At 41.8% G+C, this 19,166-nt stretch overlaps 1 protein-coding gene across 3 annotated transcripts in view; it reads left to right on the top strand.

The window, feature by feature from the left end:
- The window catches only part of LOC139757299 (tyrosine-protein kinase Dnt-like), a 144,259-nt gene that overhangs the window by 41,925 nt on the left and 83,168 nt on the right, over window positions 1-19,166 (top strand). For all 3 annotated transcript variants that reach the window (XM_071677672.1, XM_071677673.1, XM_071677674.1), the window contains 2 exons: window positions 380-473; window positions 16,199-16,358. In XM_071677672.1, coding sequence (XP_071533773.1) covers window positions 380-473; window positions 16,199-16,358 — 254 coding nt within the window. The remainder of the gene's footprint in view (window positions 1-379; window positions 474-16,198; window positions 16,359-19,166) is intronic.

Here is a 19,166-nt window from a genome sequence, read left to right on the forward strand (position 1 = left end):
GAGCAGGGCTACCAGTGAGATGCTAGACCACTGGGCATCTCAAAATCCTTTTTCCATGGTGTCTTCTTGTTCCACACAAAACTGGTAAGATTTTTTTTTTTTACTGTGTGAACTTGGGGAAGTCTGAAATTATCCTCACAACCTGCAGAATCAAGACATCCTACTTGAATCTTTCACCACATCTGTGTTTGTTCATATCTTTGTGTATCCCCATTATAAGCAGGAAGGCTCAGTCAGAACCAACCTTAGATATTTTGATAAAGAATATGTATTTTTGTTTGTGAAATTTGCTTCAGTTTGTTTCTGTTTTACTTCTCTCCTTTTAATCATTACCATTTGTAAATTACACACTTTAAATCTTTTAAATTCCTTCCCATAGGTGGATGTGACGATAACTTTACAGGTACCGATGAATACCTCATTAGTGGATATCACAACACTTACCATCCTTCGCAAGAAAATCTGTCTCAGAGGTGAGTCATAGAAATCCCCAAGAAGTCCATCCCCTGTTTATGGGCCATATCCCCTTGAGTTTGATAAGTTGATTCAACATATTCCGTTTAATGGAAACATCCTGAAAAGGTTGAGGCATACAAATTAGAATGTAAATTGATTTAATTCATAGGGTTATGAGTGTGTACTGTATTGTATGTTAATGTTTTCTGGCATTATTATTATTATATTTAAACCATAGCACTAAGGGGGAGCTTTTAACATTCCCAACAGTGTATAGTCTTGGGTTATGAATTCAAATGAAAGAAAGAGGGTGCATGGTTTGGGAATGAAATGTTAGAAGAGAGTTCATAATGTAAGATGGGTTGATCATGTAAAGAATAGCTACATAAAAGCAAAGTGTGGTAGTATACACAGTTTTGATTGTGATAGCTTACCATTGTGTGCTGAAAGTTTTTAGAAGGAAGGAAGGAAGGGATGAACAAAGGAAGACTGACAAAGTGTAAGGACCAAGGGGGAGGGGGAGATCAAGGACATGGAAGGATGGATTTAAGGAGGCTTTGGAATATTGGGAGGCAGAACATTTAGGAGGTTGCAAGGTAAGCATGAGATAGAGTGAATTAGATCAATGTGATATATTGAGGGGGATGTTCTATCATTGGGCTGAACCAGGATGAAAAGGAGTTCACAGTAAATGAGGTTTTTAGGCCAAGCACTAAACAGTCTTCCTCTCAGCTCAGTCTTAAACTCCAGCCCATCAGAAACCACTCTTTCTGGACAAACACAAGTCACCCTGTCCTGTTTACACTCTAGATGTCGCTTATCACCACAACATTACAAATGTGTATCTCTTTCACTAACAAATTTACTTTTTCGTCTCACATCTCCTAACCTCTCACACCTCCTTACCTCTTACCTTCTCCATGCCACATATTTCTCTCACACATTCTTGCACATACTAGCACTGCATGCCTAGATATCTCTCATTGCTCACCTACTCCACATCTGTCTGTGTCTCTGATGCCAATTCCCCTTGGGAACTCCTTCAAGGGGGTCGCCATGGCAAAACAGTCTCCACAACTGGTGAACTCCAGTGCCACTTCTTAGCCATTTAATGCCATCCCCTTAACAGGCCCCTGGTTGAGGGTAACTCTAGCATCGTATACTCACCTTTTGCCTTTCAACACCCAATTTCTGCCAGTACTTCTTCAAACAAATCTCTTTTACAAAATCATTTGCTTTACCACATTCTTCTCACTCGTATCATTTCTTCTTTCTTGAAAACCTCTACAAATCTTCACCTTTCTCTCTACAAGGTAATAATCATATCCAAGAGTCTCTTTTTTGCATATATGTCAATTGTTTTGTAGTCCAATAATGCCCTCCTAACATCTTTCCTGCACACCTATGTATACTTAAGTATGTTCCTCTTTTTAAACCAGGAATTCTTACCATTTCTTTTTCAGTATGAATATGTATGTTTATAAATATATATGTCTGTGTGTGTACATATATTTTTTTTTTTTTTGCTTTGTCGCTGTCTCCCGCATTTGCGAGGTAGCGCAAGGAAACAGACGAAAGAAATGGCCCAACCCACCCCCATACACATGTATATACATACGTCCACACACGCAAATATACATACGTACACAGCTTTCCATGCTTTACCCCAGACGCTTCACATGCCCTGATTCAATCCACCGACAGCACGTCAACCCCGGTATACCACATCGATCCAATTCACTCTATTCCTTGCCCTCTTTTCACCCTCCTGCATGTTCAGGCCCCGATCACACAAAATCTTTTTCACTTCATCTTTCCACCTCCAATTTGGTCTCCCACTTCTCCTCGTTCCCTCCACCTCCGACACATATATCCTCTTGGTCAATCTTTCCTCACTCATTCTCTCCATGTGCCCAAACCATTTCAAAACACCCTCTTCTGCTCTCTCAACCACGCTCTTTTTATTTCCACACATCTCTCTTACCCTTACGTTACTCGATCAAACCACCTCACACCACACATTGTCCTCAAACATCTCATTTCCAGCACATCCATCCTCCTGCGCACAACTCTATCCATAGCCCACGCCTCGCAACCATACAACATTGTCGGAACCACTATTCCTTCAAACATACCCATTTTTGCTTTCCGAGATAATGTTCTCGACTTCCACACATTCTTCAAGGCTCCCAGAATTTTCGCCCCCTCCCCCACCCTATGATCCACTTCCGCTTCCATGGTTCCATCCGCTGCCAGATCCACTCCCAGATATCTAAAACACTTCACTTCCTCCAGTTTTTCTCCATTCAAACTTACCTCCCAATTGACTTGACCCTCAACCCTACTGTACCTAATAACCTTGCTCTTATTCACATTTACTCTTAACTTTCTTCTTTCACACACTTTACCAAACTCAGTCACCAGCTTCTGCAGTTTCTCACATGAATCAGCCACCAGCGCTGTATCATCACCGAACAAGAACTGACTCACTTCCCAAGCTCTCTCATCCCCAACAGACTTTATACTTGCCCCTCTTTCCAAAACTCTTGCATTTACCTCCCTAACAACCCCATCCATAATCAAATTAAACAACCATGGAGACATCACACACCCCTTCCGCAAACCTACATTCACTGAGAACCAATCACTTTCCTCTCTTCCTACATGTACACATGCCATACATCCTCGATAAAAACTGTTCACTGCTTCTAACAACTTGCCTCCCACACCATATATTCTTAATACCTTCCACAGTGCATCTCTATCAACTCTATCATATGCCTTCTCCAGATCCATAAATGCTACATACAAATCCATTTGCTTTTCTAAGTATTTCTCACATACATTCTTCAAAGCAAACACCTGATCCACACATCCTCTACCACTTCTGAAACCACACTGCTCTTCCCCAATCTGATGCTCTGTACATGCCTTCACCCTCTCAATGAATACCCTCCCATATAATTTACCAGGAATACTCAACAAACTTATACCTCTGTAATTTGAGCACTCACTCTTATCCCCTTTGCCTTTGTACAATGGCACTATGCACGCATTCTGCCAATCCTCAGGCACGTCACCATGAGTCATACATACATTAAATAACCTTACCAACCAGTCAATAATACAGTCACCCCCTTTTTTAATAAATTCCACTGCAATACCATCCAAACCTGCTGCCTTGCCGGCTTTCATCTTCCATAAAGCTTTTACCACCTCTTCTCTGTTTGCCAAATCATTTTCCCTAACCCTTTCACTTTGCACACCACCTCGACCAAGACACCCTATATCTGCCACTCTATCATCAAACACATTCAACAAACCTTCAAAATACTCACTCCATCTCCTTCTCACATCCCCACTACTTGTTATCACCTCCCCATTTGTGCCCTTCACTGAAGTTCCCATTTGCTCCCTTGTCTTAGCACTTTATTTACCTCCTTCCAGAACATCTTTTTATTCTCCCTAAAATTTAATGATACTCTCTCACCCCAACTCTCATATGCCCTCTTTTTCACCTCTTGCACCTTTCTCTTACATATATATGTATGTATATTTTTATTATATACTGTCACCGTTTCCTGCATCAGTGAGGTAGTACCAGGAAACAGACAAAGAATGGTCCATCCACTCATTTACACAAACACATATTTATTTTATTTATTTATTTATTTTGCTTTGTTGCTGTCTCCTGCGTTAGCGAGGTAGCGCAAGGAAACAGACGAAAGAATGGCCCAACCCGCCCACATACACATGTATATACATACACGTCCACACACGCAAATATACATACCTATACATCTCAATGTACACATATATATACACACACAGACATATACATATATACACATGTACATAATTCATACTGTCTGCCTTTATTTGTTCCCATCGCCACCTCGCCACACGTGGAATAACAACCCCCTCCCCCCTCATGTGTGCGAGGTAGCGCTAGGAAAAGACACCAAAGGCCCCATTCCTTCACACTCAGTCTCTAGCTGTCATGTAATAATATATATATTTATTTATTTTTTATTACACTTTGTCGCTCTCTCCCGTGTCAGCAAGTTAGCGCAAGGAAACAGATGGAAGAATGGTCCAACCGACCCACATACACATGTATATTCCTAAATGCCCAGACATGCACATATACATACCTATACATTTCAGCGTATACATGTGCATACAAAGACATATATTTATTTTTTTATTCATTATACTTTGTCGCTGTCTCCCGTGTTAGCAAGGTAGCGCAAGGAAACAGACGAAAGAATGGCCCAACCCACCCACATACACATGTATATAAATACACGTCCACACACGCACATATACATACCTATACATCTTAACATATACATATATGTACACACACAGACATATACATATATACACATGTACATATGTCATACTGTCTGCCCTTATTCATTCACATCACCATCCCGCCATACATGAAATAACACCCCCCCCCCCCCCCACACACACACACACACACACACACACACACACACACACACACACACACACACATATATATGTACTTGGGAAGTGAGTCAGTTGTTGTTCGCTGATGATACAGTGCTGGTGGCTGATTCATGTGAGAAACTGCAGAAGCTGGTGACTGAGTTTGGTAAAGTGTGTGGAAGAAGAAAGTTAAGAGTAAATGTGAATAAGAGCAAGGTTATTAGGTACAGTAGGGTTGAGGGTCAAGTCAATTGGGAGGTGAGTTTGAATGGAGAAAAACTGGAGGAAGTGAAGTGTTTTGGATATCTGGGAGTGGATCTGGCAGCGGATGGAACCATGGAAGCGGAAGTGGATCATAGGGTGGGGGAGGGGGCGAAAATTCTGGGGGCCTTGAAGAATGTGTGGAAGTGGAGAACATTATCTCGGAAAGCAAAAATGGGTATGTTTGAAGGAATAGTGGTTCCAACAATGTTGTATGGTTGCGAGGCATGGGCTATGGATCGAGTTGTGCGCAGGAGGATGGATGTGCTGGAAATGAGATGTTTGAGGACAATGTGTGGTGTGAGGTGGTTTGATCGAGTGAGTAACGTAAGGGTAAGAGAGATGTGTGGAAATAAAAAGAGCGTGGTTGAGAGAGCAGAAGAGGGTGTTTTGAAGTGGTTTGGGCACATGGAGAGAATGAGTGAGGAAAGATTGACCAAGAGGATATATGTGTCGGAGGTGGAGGGAACGAGGAGAAGAGGGAGACCAAATTGGAGGTGGAAAGATGGAGTGAAAAAGATTTTGTGTGATCGGGGCCTGAACATGCAGGAGGGTGAAAGGAGGGCAAGGAATAGAGTGAATTGGAGCGATGTGGTATACCAGGGTTGACGTGCTGTCAGTGGATTGAATCAAGGCATGTTAAGCGTCTGGGGTGAACCATGGAAAGCTGTGTAGGTATGTATATGTGCGTGTGTGGACGTATGTATATACATGTGTATGGGGGGGGGTTGGGCCATTTCTTTCGTCTGTTTCCTTGCGCTACCTCGCAAACGCGGGAGACAGCGACAAAGTATAATAAATATAGATATAAATATATATATATATATATATATATATATATATATATATATATATATATATATATATATATATATATATATATATATATATTTTTTGTTTTGTTTTTTTGCTTTGTCGCTGTCTCCCGCGTTTGCGAGGTAGCGCAAGGAAACAGACGAAAGAAATGGCCCAACCCACCCCCATACACATGTATATACGTACACATCCACACACGCAAAAATACATACCTACACAGCTTTCCATGGTTTGCCCCAGACGCTTCATATGCCCTGAATTCAATCCACTGACAGCACGTCAACCCCGGTATACCACATCGATCCAATTCACTCTATTCCTTGCCCTCCTTTCACCCTCCTGTATGTTCAGGCCCCGATCACACAATATCTTTTTCACTCCATCTTTCCACCTCCAATTTGGTCTCCCACTTCTCCTCGTTCCCTCCACCTCCGACACATATATCCTCTTGGTCAATCTTTCCTCACTCATTCTCTCCATGTGCCCAAACCATTTCAAAACACCCTCTTCTGCTCTCTCAACCACGCTCTTTTTCCACACATCTCTCTTACCCTTACGTTACTTACTCGATCAAACCACCTCACACCACACATTGTCCTCAAACATCTCATTTCCAGCACATCCATCCTCCTGCGCACAACTCTATCCATAGCCCACGCCTTGCAACCATACAACATTGTTGGAACCACTATTCCTTCAAACATACCCATTTTTGCTTTCCGAGATAATGTTCTCGACTTCCACACATTCTTCAAGGCTCCCAGTATTTTTGCCCCCTCCCCCACCCTATGATCCACTTCTGCTTCCATGGTTCCATCCACTGCCAGATCCACTCCCAGATATCTAAAACACTTTACTTCCTCCAGTTTTTCTCCATTCAAACTTACCTCCCAATTGACTTGACCCTCAACCCTACTGTACCTAATTACCTTGCTCTTATTCACATTTACTCTTAACTTTCTTCTTTCACACCCTTTACCAAACTCAGTCACCAGCTTCTGCAGTTTCTCACATGAATCAGCCACCAGCGCTGTATCATCAGCGAACAACAACTGACTCACTTCCCAAGCTCTCTCATCCCAACAGACTTCATACTTGCCCCTCTTTCCAAAACTCTTGCATTCACCTCCGTAACAACCCCATCCATAAACAAATTAAACAACCATGGAGACATCACACACCCCTGCCGCAAACCTACATTCACTGAGAACCAGTCACTTTCCTCTCTTCCTACACGTACACATGTACATCCCACACATCTTCTACCACTTCTGGAACCACACTGCTCTTCCCCAATCTGATGCTCTGTACATGCCTTCACCCTCTCAGTCGATACCCTTCCATATAATTTCCCAGGAATACTCAACAAACTTATACCTCTGAAATTTTGAGCACTCACCTTTGTCCCCTTTGCCTTTGTACAATGGCACTATGCAAGCATTCTGCCATTCCTCAGGCACCTCACCATGAGTCATACATACATCAAATAACCTTACCAACCAGTCAACAATACAGTCACCTCCTTTTTTAATAAATTCCACTGTAATACCATTCAAACCCGCTGCCTTGCCAGCTTTCATCTTCCGCAAAGCTTTTACTACCTCTTCTCTGTTTACCAAATCATTTTCCCTAACCCTCTCACTTTACACACCACCTTGACCAAAACACCGTATATCTGCGACTCTATCATCAAACACATTCAACAAACTTTCAAAATACTCACTCCATCTCCTTCTCACGTCACCACTACTTGTTATCACATCCCCATTAGCCCCCATTAGCCCCCTTCACTGAAGTTCCCATTTGTTCCCTTGTCTTACGCACTTTATTTACCTCCTTCCAAAACATCTTTTTATTCTCCCTAAAATTTAATGATACTCTCTCACCCCAACTCTCATTTGCCCTCTTGTTCACCTCTTGCACCTTTCTCTTGACCTCCTGCCTCTTTCTTTTATACATCTCCCACTGATTTGCACTATTCCCTGCAAAATTCATCCAAATGCCTCTCTCTTCTCTTTCACTAGTAATCTTACTTCTTCATCCCACCACTCACTACCCTTTCTAATCTGCCCTCCTCCCACTCTTCTCATGCCACAAGTATCTTTTGCGCAAGCCATCACTGTTTCCCTAAATACATCCTATTCCTCCCCCACTCCCCTTACCTCTTTTGTTCTCACCTTTTTCCATTCTGTACTCAGTCTCTCCTGGTACTTCCTCTTACAAGTCTCCTTCCCAAGCTCACTAACTCTTACCACTCTCTTCACCCCAACATTCTCTCTTCTTTTCTGAAAACCCCTACAAATCTTCACCTTTGCCTCCACAAGATAATGATCAGACATCCCTTCACTTGCACCTCGCAGCACATTACCATCCAAAAGTCTCTCTTTCACTTGCCTATCAATTAATACGTAATTCATTAACGCTCTCTGGCCATCTCTCCTACTTACATACGTATACTTATGTATATCTCTCTTTTTAAACCAGGTATTCCCAATCACTAGTCCTTTTTCAGCACATAAGTCTACAAGCTCTTCACCATTTCCGTTTACAACACTGAACACCCCATGTATACCAATTATTCCCTCAACTGCCACATTACTCACCTTTGCATTCAAATCACCCATCACTATAACCCGGTCTCGTGCATCAAAACCACTAACACACTCATTCAACTGCTCCCAAATGCACGAAAAACCACAGCTCCCTTTCCACATCCAGGTCCCACAAAACTTTCCATGGTTTACCCCAGACGCTTCACTTGCTCTGGTTCAATCCATTGACAGCACGTCAACCCCGCTATACCACACCGTTCCAATTCACTCTATTCCTTGTACGCCTTTCACCCTCCTCTATGTTTAGGCCCTAGTCGCTCAAAATCTTTTTCACTCCATCCTTCCACCTCCAGTTTGGTCTCCCACTTTTCCTTGTTCCCTCCACCTCTGAGTTTGAGAAGATATGTTCTATTGGATCTAAGTTAAAGTACCCTAGTTCTTTCATTGATAAATCCCTTAAGTTAGCAATCATTCTATAGAGGTGAGCCCAAACCTCCCATTGACACCAAGAATCTTTTAGTTCTCCCTTTTGATAATAATTTCATTTTACTCCCCATGTTGCTTAGATCCTTTAATATAAATGTTGCCTTCTGCAACATTTATGCCATAAAGAATATCTTAATCAGAAACTCTCCAGAAAATTCTCCTGGGTGCATCTATAGAGTGCCATGTAGAAACTGTGATGAGTTTTATGTTGGGCAGACTGATAAGGATCTTTCTGTTAGGCTTAAGCAAAAATATAGTATAAGGACGGGACAAGAATCAAATGCCTGTGATCATTTTATTGACTGGAGTAATGCCATCTCAGTTATTAACTATAACTCCAGTACCTTGAGAAATATCATTGAATCTTCTATTATTAGATAGACAAAGAAATGTAATCTTAATATTAGTGATGGTCTATACAAATTGGATAACTTTATTGTTGATAAAATTTGTAAACAATTCACCTTCTTGTCCACATAATAAGTTTATAATATGCTCGTTGTCTGTCTTGGACAATTGCATGTTTACCAGATGGTGTCCTAGCTACGTCTCTTTGTTGCATATCAACTGACTTTTATATTTCTCTCTTGTGTCTCTCCTGATGATATGATTATTACACGAAAGTGCACTTGGGAAGTTATCGTGTTTCATTTTCCCCGTGGACTCATAGGAATATTGTTATTATAGTTTGTCGCTGTCTTCCGCGTTAGCGAGGTAGCGCAAGGAAACAGACGAAAGAATGGCCCAACTCACCCACATACACATGTATATACATAAATGCCCACACACGCACATATACATATCTGTACATTTCAACGTATGCATACATATACATACACAGACATATACATATATACACATGCACATATTCATACATGCTGCTTCATCATTCCCATCGCCACCCAACCACAATTGAAATGACACCCTCCTCCCCCGCGTGCGTGCAAGGTAGTGCTAGGAAAGGACAAGGGCCACATTCATCCACACTCAGACTCTAGGTTTCATGTGTAATGCACCGAAACCACAGCTCCCTTTCCACATCCAGGCCCCACAAAACTTTCCATGGTTTACCCCAGATGCTTCACATGCCCTGGTTCAATCCATTGACAGCATGTCGACCCCGGTAAACTAAATCGTTCCAGTTCACTCTATTCCTTGCACGCCTTCCACCCTCCTGTATGTTTAGGCCCTGATCGCTCAAAATCTTTTTCACTCCAGCCTTCCACCTCCAATTTTGTCTCCCACTTCTCCTCATTCCCTCCACCTCTGACACATATATCCTCTTTGTCAATCTTCCCTCACTCATTCTCTTCATGTGACCAAACCTTTTCAATACACCCTCTTCTGCTTTCTCAGCCACACTCATTTTATTACTGCACATCTCTCTTATCCTTTCATTACTTACTCGATCAAACCACCTCACACCACATGTTCTCAAACATCTCATTTCCAACGCATCCACCCTCCTTCGCACAACCCTATCTATCGCCCATCTATCGCCCATGACTCACAACCATATAACATTGTTGGAATCACTATTCCTTCAAACATACCCATTTTTGTGCCATTCTTCATGTTTCGTGGTGCTACCTCACTGACACAGGAGACAGCAGTTATGTGTAATAGATATATAAAAATTCCACAAGCAGCTCCCCATTCTTATTCATGATATTGGGTATCCCATATTCCCATTTATAACCTTAACTGCTATATCACTAATTTTGTATTTATATCACCAGTCACGTATACCTGATCTCTTGCAGCAAAATTGCTGACACACTCACTTAGCTGCTCCTAAAACACTTGCTTCTCATTATCTTTCTTCTCATGGTCAGGTGAAAAAGCACAGATAATCATCCATCTCTTTTAGTCTGATGTCATCTTTATCCACTTTTTATATTTTTAAACTTATTCCCATAATGTTGTATGGTTGCGGGGCGTGGGCTGTAGATGGAGTTGTGCGCAGGAGGGTGGATGTGCTGGAGGTGAGGTGTTTGGGGACGGTGTGTGGTGTGAGGTGGTTTGATCGAGTAAGTAGCGTGGGGGTGGGGGAGATGTGTGGAAATAGAGGGAGCGTGGTTGGGAGAGCAGAGGGGGGTGTTTTGAAATGGTTTGGGCACATGGAGGGAGTGAGTGAGGAAAGATTGACCAGGAGGATGTGTGTGTCGGAGGTGGAGGGAACGGGGAGAGGAGGAAGACCGAATTGGAGGTGGAGGGATAGAGTGGGAGAGATTTTGTGTGATCGGGGCCTGAACATGCGGGAGGGTGAGGGGAGGGCGGGGAATGGAGTGGGTTGGAGCGGTGTGGTGTGCCGGGGATGACGTGCTGTCGGTGGGTTGAATCGGGGCGTGTGGGGCGTCTGGGGTGAACCATGGAAAGCTGTGTAGGTATGTATATTTGCGTGTGTGGACGTGTGTATGTACATGTGTATGGGGTGGGTTGGGCCATTTCTTTCGTCTGTTTCCTTGCGCTACCTCGCAACCGCGGGAGACAGCGACGAGGTATAAAAAAAAAAAAAAAAAAATATATATATATATATATATATATATATATATATATATATATTATCCCTGGGGATAGGGGATTAAGAATACATCCCATGTATTCCCTGCGTGTCGTAGAAGGCGACTAAAAGGGGAGGGAGCGGGGGGCTGGAAATCCTCCCCTCTCTTTTTTTTTTTTTAATTTTCCAAAAGAAGGAACAGAGGGGACCAGGTGAGGATATTCCAAAAAAGGCCCAGTCCTCTGTTCTTAACGCTACCTCGCTATCGCGGGAAATGGCGAATAGTATGAAAAAAAAAAAAAAATTCCCATAATGCTTCATTAGTAGTGCTATCCCTTCTCTTCCATAGCCTTTGCCCTCATACTAACCCCTAACTTTACCCCAAAGACATTCTTAAACCATTCTCTTTCTTTACCTATGATCTTTGTTTTGCTCAGGTTCCTTTCTTCAAAGATATTACGTATCCATCCTTTCTGCTCATCTGTTACATCCTCACACATTTCGACACTCCAGATAGAACCTTTGAGGAGGATAAGCACTCCTTTTGTCCTTCCTTCTTTTATTTTATTTTTTAGAAATTGAAATATAAGAAATGGGGGATGGCTGTTCCATTTGGGCAGTTGGGAAAAGGGTAATGAGTGGTGGGATGACAAAGAATATTTGCTTGTGAAAGAAAAAAGAGAGGTGTATGGGCAGTATTTACAAGAAAGGATGGCAAATGCATTGGAAATGTGCGAGAGAAAGTGACAAGAGGTCAGGAGGAAGTTGTAGGGGTTGAAAAGTAGGGCAGTTGAGAGATGGGGTAAGCAAGTATCTCTAAACTTCAGTGAGAATAAGATGTTTTGGATGGAGGTTCATAGTGTGAGAAGAACAAGAGAACACTTGGAAACATCAGAGAAGGAGGGAAATGGGGAAGTGGTAACAGCAAGTGATGAAGTGAGGAGATGGAGTGAGTATTTTGAAGGATTTTTTTAATGTGTGTGACTATAGGGTGGCATATGTAAGGTGTTTGGGTTAGGGAGGTTGACTATAGGATGACAGATGTAAGGTGTTTCGGTTGAGGAGGTATGAGAAGTAAGATAGTCATGGAAAGTGGTTTGTTAAAAAGGGAAGAGGTGGTGAAAGCCTTGCTTATGATGAAATATGTCAAGACAGTTGGAGTAGATGGTATTGCAGATGAATTTCTTAAGAAAGGGGATGACTGTGGTGTTGCTTGGTTAGTTAGGATTTTCATTGTATGCATGGATCATAGTGAGGTGCTTGAGGGTTGGAGGAATGCATGTATTGGGCTGCTGTGTAAAGGACAAAGTTGTGTTTGAACTACAGAGGTTTAAGTTTATTGAGTGTACCAGGTAAGTTATATGGGAGAGTGGTGGTTGAGAGTGTGAAGGTATGTACAGAATCAGGTTGCGGAGGAACAGTGGTTTTATGAGTGTAGAGGGTATGTGGATTAGGTGTTTGCTTTATATTATATGTGTAAGAAGTACTCTGAGAAACAGAAGGATGTGTATGTTGCATTTATGGATATGGCGAAAGCATACTATAGGGTTGATAGAGATGGTTTGTGGAAGGTTTTATGAATATGTGGTATGGGAGGAGAGCTACTAGAAGCAGTGAGAACTTGTTATCAAGAGTATAAGGCATGTATGCATGTAGCTAGAGAGGAGAGTGAGTGGATCCAGGTAAAGATTGGTTTGCGGAAGGAGTGTATGATGTCACTATGGCTATGTATTTGTTTATGGATGAGGTGGTGAGTGAAGTAAATATACAGATTTTGGAGAGATGAGTGGTTATGCAGTCTGTAGGGGATGAGGAGCCCTGGAAAGTGTCAGTTGTTCTTTGCTGATGACATGGAGTTGGTAGCAGATTCTAGTGAGAAACTTCAGAATTTTGTGTCTGATAGGGTGAGTGATTGAAAGGAGGAAGTTGAGAGTAAATGTGAATAAAAGCAAGTTTGATAAGTTTAGCAGTGAAGAGGGACAGGGTAGTTGGGGTGTGAGTTTGGATGGAAGGATTTGGAGGAAGTGGAGTTTTTAGATACATGGAAGGTGATATGGCAGCAAACAGAACCATGGAAGCAGAAGTGAGTCATAGGGTGGGTGAGGGTACATTAAGGTATATGTGGAAAGAGAGACCATTATCTGGGAGGTAAAAATTGGCATTTGAAGATATATTAGCTATAATGATGATATATGGATGCAAGACATGGGCTGTGTAGGAATATGCAGAGGATGTGTTGGAGGTGAAGAGTTTGAGGACAATATGTGGTTTGAGGTGGTGTGATGAAGTGATAAAAGGGTAAGAGAGAAGTAATAAGAAGAGTGTGGTTAAGGCAGCTGAAGAGTATGTTCAGAAGTGGTTTGGACACAAGGAGAGAGTGAGTGAGGGAGAAGAGTTTGATAAAGAGGATATTTGTGTCAGAAGTGGAGAGGACAAGGAAAAGGGAGAGACCAAATTGGAGATGGAAATGCAGTGAAAAATATTATGAGTGATTGGGGCCTGAACATGCTGGAGGGTGGAGGTATGCATGGGAAAGAGTGAATTTGAGAGATGTGGTATACAGGGGGTGACATACTTTCAGTGGACTGAACCAGGGCATATTAAGTGGGTGGAGAAATCCATGGAAAGGTCTTTGGGGTTTGGTTGTGGACTGGAGAGTGTGGGTTTGGTGCATTGCATATGATACTCAAGGAATGAATGTGAGTGTATGAGGCCTTTCCTTCATCTCTTCTTGGGGCTTTCACACTAACACGTGAAACAGCAAACAAGTACGAAAATGATAATATTCATCTATTTTTGTTTTCTTTCATACTTGTTTGCCATTTCCTGCATTAGCAGGGTGGTACCAGGAATAGACAGTGAAAAAGCCTCAGTCTCTGAAATCCATTTTCTGGCTGTCATGTGAAATACACTAAAACCACAGCCCTCTATCCACAAGTAGGCCTCACACACCTTAACATGTTTTCCCCATCTGCGTTATGTGCCATTGTTCAGCCCATTGACAGAACACCATCCCCTGTATACCAAGTCGCTCTGATTCACTCTATCCATGTTATTTTGTTTCATTCCACTACATCCTGTGTACACCTTCCACCCTTCTACATGTTCAAACCCCAGGCACTCAGATCTTTTTCACTAATCCTTTTATCTCCAATTTGGTCTTCCCTCCTCTTTTCTCTTCCACGTCTGACACATACATCCTCTTTTTCAACTTCTCATCATTCATTCTCTCCATATGTTCCCATGATATCAGCATCTGCTCTTAACCATTCTCTTCTGATGACCATACCTCTCTCTTACCGTATTGCTACCAACTCAATCAACCTCCTCACACAGCATGTCCCCAAGCATTTCATTTCAAACACATTCACCATCCTCCATACTTTCTCATCTATAGCCCATCCCTTGCATCCATACAGGATCAGTGGGGCTACTATACCTTCAAATATGCCCATTTTCACTCTCCCAGATAACAACCTCTTTCCATACATTCTTCATTGCAACCAGAGCCTTTGCTCTCAACCACCCTATGATTCACCTTCGTTTCCATGGTTCCCTTTGCTGTCATGTCCACTCTCAGGTAACTAAATTGGGTGATGAGGGAGGTAAATGCAAGGGTGTTAAAGACAGGAACAGGTATACAAGCTGCTGAGTCAGCTGTTGTTTGCTTATGAAATGGTGCTGGTGGTAGATTTGAGTGAGACACTGCAGACTGGTATCTAAGTTTAGGAGAGTGTGTAAAAGGAGAAAGTTGAGAGTGAATGTGTATAAAAGCAACATTATTAGGCTTAGCAGCGAAGAGGAACAGTTCCTTTGGAATCTTACTTTGAAAGGAGAGATTTTGGAGGAAGTGGAGTGTTTTGGATAATAGGAGTGGATATGGCAGTGATTGGGAGCTGAAATGAGATATAGGGTGGGTGAGGTGGCAAGGTTTTGGGTACACTGAGTAATCTGAGGAAAGAGAGGTCACTGTTTTTAAGAGCACAGATGTGTATGAAGTAGGTATCCCTGTTGGTGCTATTTCTATCCAAAGCTTAGGCCTTAGACAAAAATGTAATGGATAGGATGAATGTGTTTGGATAAATATAACATGTGATGTAAGGAGAAATGACAGGGTAAGAGAGGCATAGTGAGAGAAATATGTATGAAAGAGCTAAAGAGGGTGTGCTGAAATGGATTGGACTTATGGAGTAGATGAGGAAAGGATGACTTAGAGGGTATATATGTCAGGAGTGGATAGAACAAGGAAAAGAGGTAAACTGTGGAAGGAATGAGTGAAAGATTCTTTGAAGGCTTGGGGCCTGAATATGCAGGAGGCTGCGAGACATTCATGGAATAAATGCGATTAATAGATGTGGTTTACAGGGAGGACATACTATGAAATGGTCAGGGAAACCACAGAAAGGTCAGGGAGGTTTGCTTTTGGCAAGGGGTCTCAGGTTTCAGTGCATTATTCATAGCATCTTGAGACTGGATGTGAGCAAATTAGGCCATTTCTTGAATGTATCTGGCACTTCCTCATAGTGCAGGAAATGGTGAATATGTGTGGAAAGAAGTGTTAAAACTAGGGACCTCAGAATATGTGTGCGTAATTCAAAATAGCGTACCTGAATATGTAGTGAAAAGATTGAGAATATTTTTTGATAACACATTCATGTTTTAACAGACAGTGAGGTGGAAGCAGATGGAGTTTCAGTGGAGATGGTTGAGGCTCATCACTCCACCACAGTAGTGTATATTACTGTTGCCAGTTTAGCTGTATTCCTCATAGTGGTGGTTATCCTTGCAACTGTCAATCACATTAACAACAACAAGAACACTGGCAGGTCAGTCTTTGTTTGCAGTACAGTTTTCTGATTTCGTTCTTTCTGCCATAGACCTAGACAAGATTGCTCTTTCTGCCTTAGACCGAGACAAGATTGCACCTTGCTGAACATTATCCAGAGTTGTGTACCCAAGTCAGTATAAATCCCTGGATATTCTTATTCTGTTTACAATGTTAATGTTTGAATCAGTGAGTAGTATTGAAGACATCACATTGTTTAGTATTTGTAGATGGTTAATCTGTACCACATTGCTGTTAGTGTAGAACATTTCTTGGTTGTGGTTGGTGTAAGTGTAGACATGGGACTATAGCCACAATATTCATCTTACTTTCCTCTAATCCAAGTCAACTTAATCCTGACATTGCCTACAATAGTCTACAGAAGGACTGTTATGATCCATGATTACCTCTGGACCAATTTTCAAGAAAGATTCTTAGTGTTACCCAGGATCTCTTTCCAGAGGGTCCTGCAATCCAAGGCTGCATTATTTCTAGTTGCAGGGCAATGTGAATTCCTTTGGGGAGAGAAGATTTTTGATGAGATTGTACTGTAAACCCCTATTCTAATGGACTAATACAGGGGAATGTTAGTTCGCTAAGCCAAATTCCGTTGCATCTCAAAAACTTTTCCAAGGAACATAAATAGATAATATATCAACAGTGGTAATAGAAATTTACCTTATTTCATCAAGGAGTAGCATAGACTACTTTGAATTTCAAGGAAATAGGTCCTGGGTCACTTGGAAGTCACCTACATGAGGTGCCCGCTACTATCCCCACACTCATTATGGGATGATATTCAGCTTTTTAGGAATGCTGAGGTGCTTCCTGGATCTTGTACTGCATACATACATGACTGATAGCAATCTTATCTGCCATGATGTAATACAAAAAGACTGGTCATTGTACCATAAAAAAACTGCAGTTGCATGAAAACACTGTATCAAGTTTGTTCTGACAAAGTGCGAGCAATGACCAAGCAATGTGCTATATTATCTTGAAATTTCTACTTATCTTTGTAGGTATACATGCACAAAATATGATATTGCACCATTGAATATTTGTTAATCATTGTAAAACTATATGTGTGTGTGAGTGTATGTGTTTGTGTGTGTGAAGAGAGAACATTATATGTTAATGAAATAAAGACAAAGTGCACTGAAGTGATGCACAACAGGCTCTCATATGCTCTCCTGACAACCAGCATCCCACACTGAGGTCACAAACCAATGAACTATTCTGTTAATCCCAAACTCAGTCCAGTGGGTTCTTAACTGACCCCAGGAAGGCTAATTGCTAGACCACAGAGACCTTTATTGTCTGTGTGTGTTTGTTGTGTACTTATCTAGTTATACTAAGTGGTGAGGGGGTTTTACATCCATGGGTTTCCATCTCTTTAGCACTTCCTACTATCATATATCTTAGATTTATGTATGCTGATTGCATTAACCATGTCCTCAATCATTCTGTTTCATTCATTTACCCTTCGAATACTGTAAGAGTTCTTTACAACTTTTTTAACAATTTTTTTGTTTTATTTCATTATGAAGTTAATTACTCTCCATATGATTGATATAATAGAGTTAATAGAGATGCTCTGTGGAAGGTATTAAGAATATATGGTGTGGGAGGCAAGTTATTAGAAGCAGTGAAAAGTTTTTATCGAGGATGTAAAGCATGTGTACGTGTAGGAAGAGAGGAAAGTGATTGGTTCTCAGTGAATGTAGGTTTGCGGCAGGGGTGTGTGATGTGATTGGTTCTCAGTGAATGTAGGTTTACGGCAGGGGTGTGTGATGTCTCCATGGTTGTTTAATTTGTTTATGGATGGGGTTATTAGGGAGATGAATGCAAGAGTTTTGGAAAGAGGGGCAAGTATGCAGTCTGTTGTGGATGAGAGAGCTTGGGAAGTGAGTCAGTTGTTGTTTACTGATGATACAGCGCTGGTGGCTGATTCATGTGAGAAACTGCAGAAGCTGGTGACTGAGTTTGGTAAAGTGTGTGAAAGAAGAAAGCTGAGAGTAAATGTGAATAAGAGCAAGGTTATTAGGTACAGTAGGGTTGAGGGTAAAGTCAATTGGGAGGTAAGTTTGAATGGATTAAAACTGGAGGAAGTGAAGTGTTTTAGATGTCTGGGAATGGATTTGGCAGCGGATGGAACCATGGAAGCAGAAGTGAATCATAGGGTGGGGGAGGGGGCGAAAATTCTGGGAGCCTTGAAGAATGTGTGGAAGTGGAGAACATTATCTTGGAAAGCAAAAATGGGTATGTTTGAAGGAATAGTGGTTCCAACAATGTTATATGGTTGCGAGGCGTGGGCTATGGATAGAGTTGTGCGGAGGAGGGTGGATGTGCTGGAAATGAGATGTTTGAGGACAATATGTGGTGTGAGGTGGTATGTTTGAGTAAGTAATAATAGGGTAAGAGAGATGTGTGGTAATAAAAAGAGTGTGGTTGAGAGAGCAGAAGAGGGTGTTTTGAAATGGTTTGGTCACATGGAGAGAATGAGTGAGGAAAGATTGACCAAGAGGATATATGTGTCAGAGGTGGAGGGAACAAGCAGTGGGAGACCTAATTGGAAGTGGAAAGATGGAGTGAAAAAGATTTTGAGTGATCGGGGCCTGAACATGCATGAGGGTGAAAGGTGTGCAAGGAATAGAGTGAATTGGAACGATGTGGTATACTGGGGTCAACGTGCTGTCAATGGATTGAACCAGGGCATGTGAATTGTCTGGGGTAAACCATGGAAAGCTGTGTGGGGCCTGGATGTGGAAAGGGAGCTGTGGTTTTGGTGCATTATTACATGACAGCT

This window comes from Panulirus ornatus, chromosome 25 (genome assembly GCF_036320965.1).
Source record: "Panulirus ornatus isolate Po-2019 chromosome 25, ASM3632096v1, whole genome shotgun sequence".
Taxonomy (NCBI): Eukaryota; Metazoa; Arthropoda; class Malacostraca; order Decapoda; family Palinuridae; genus Panulirus; species Panulirus ornatus.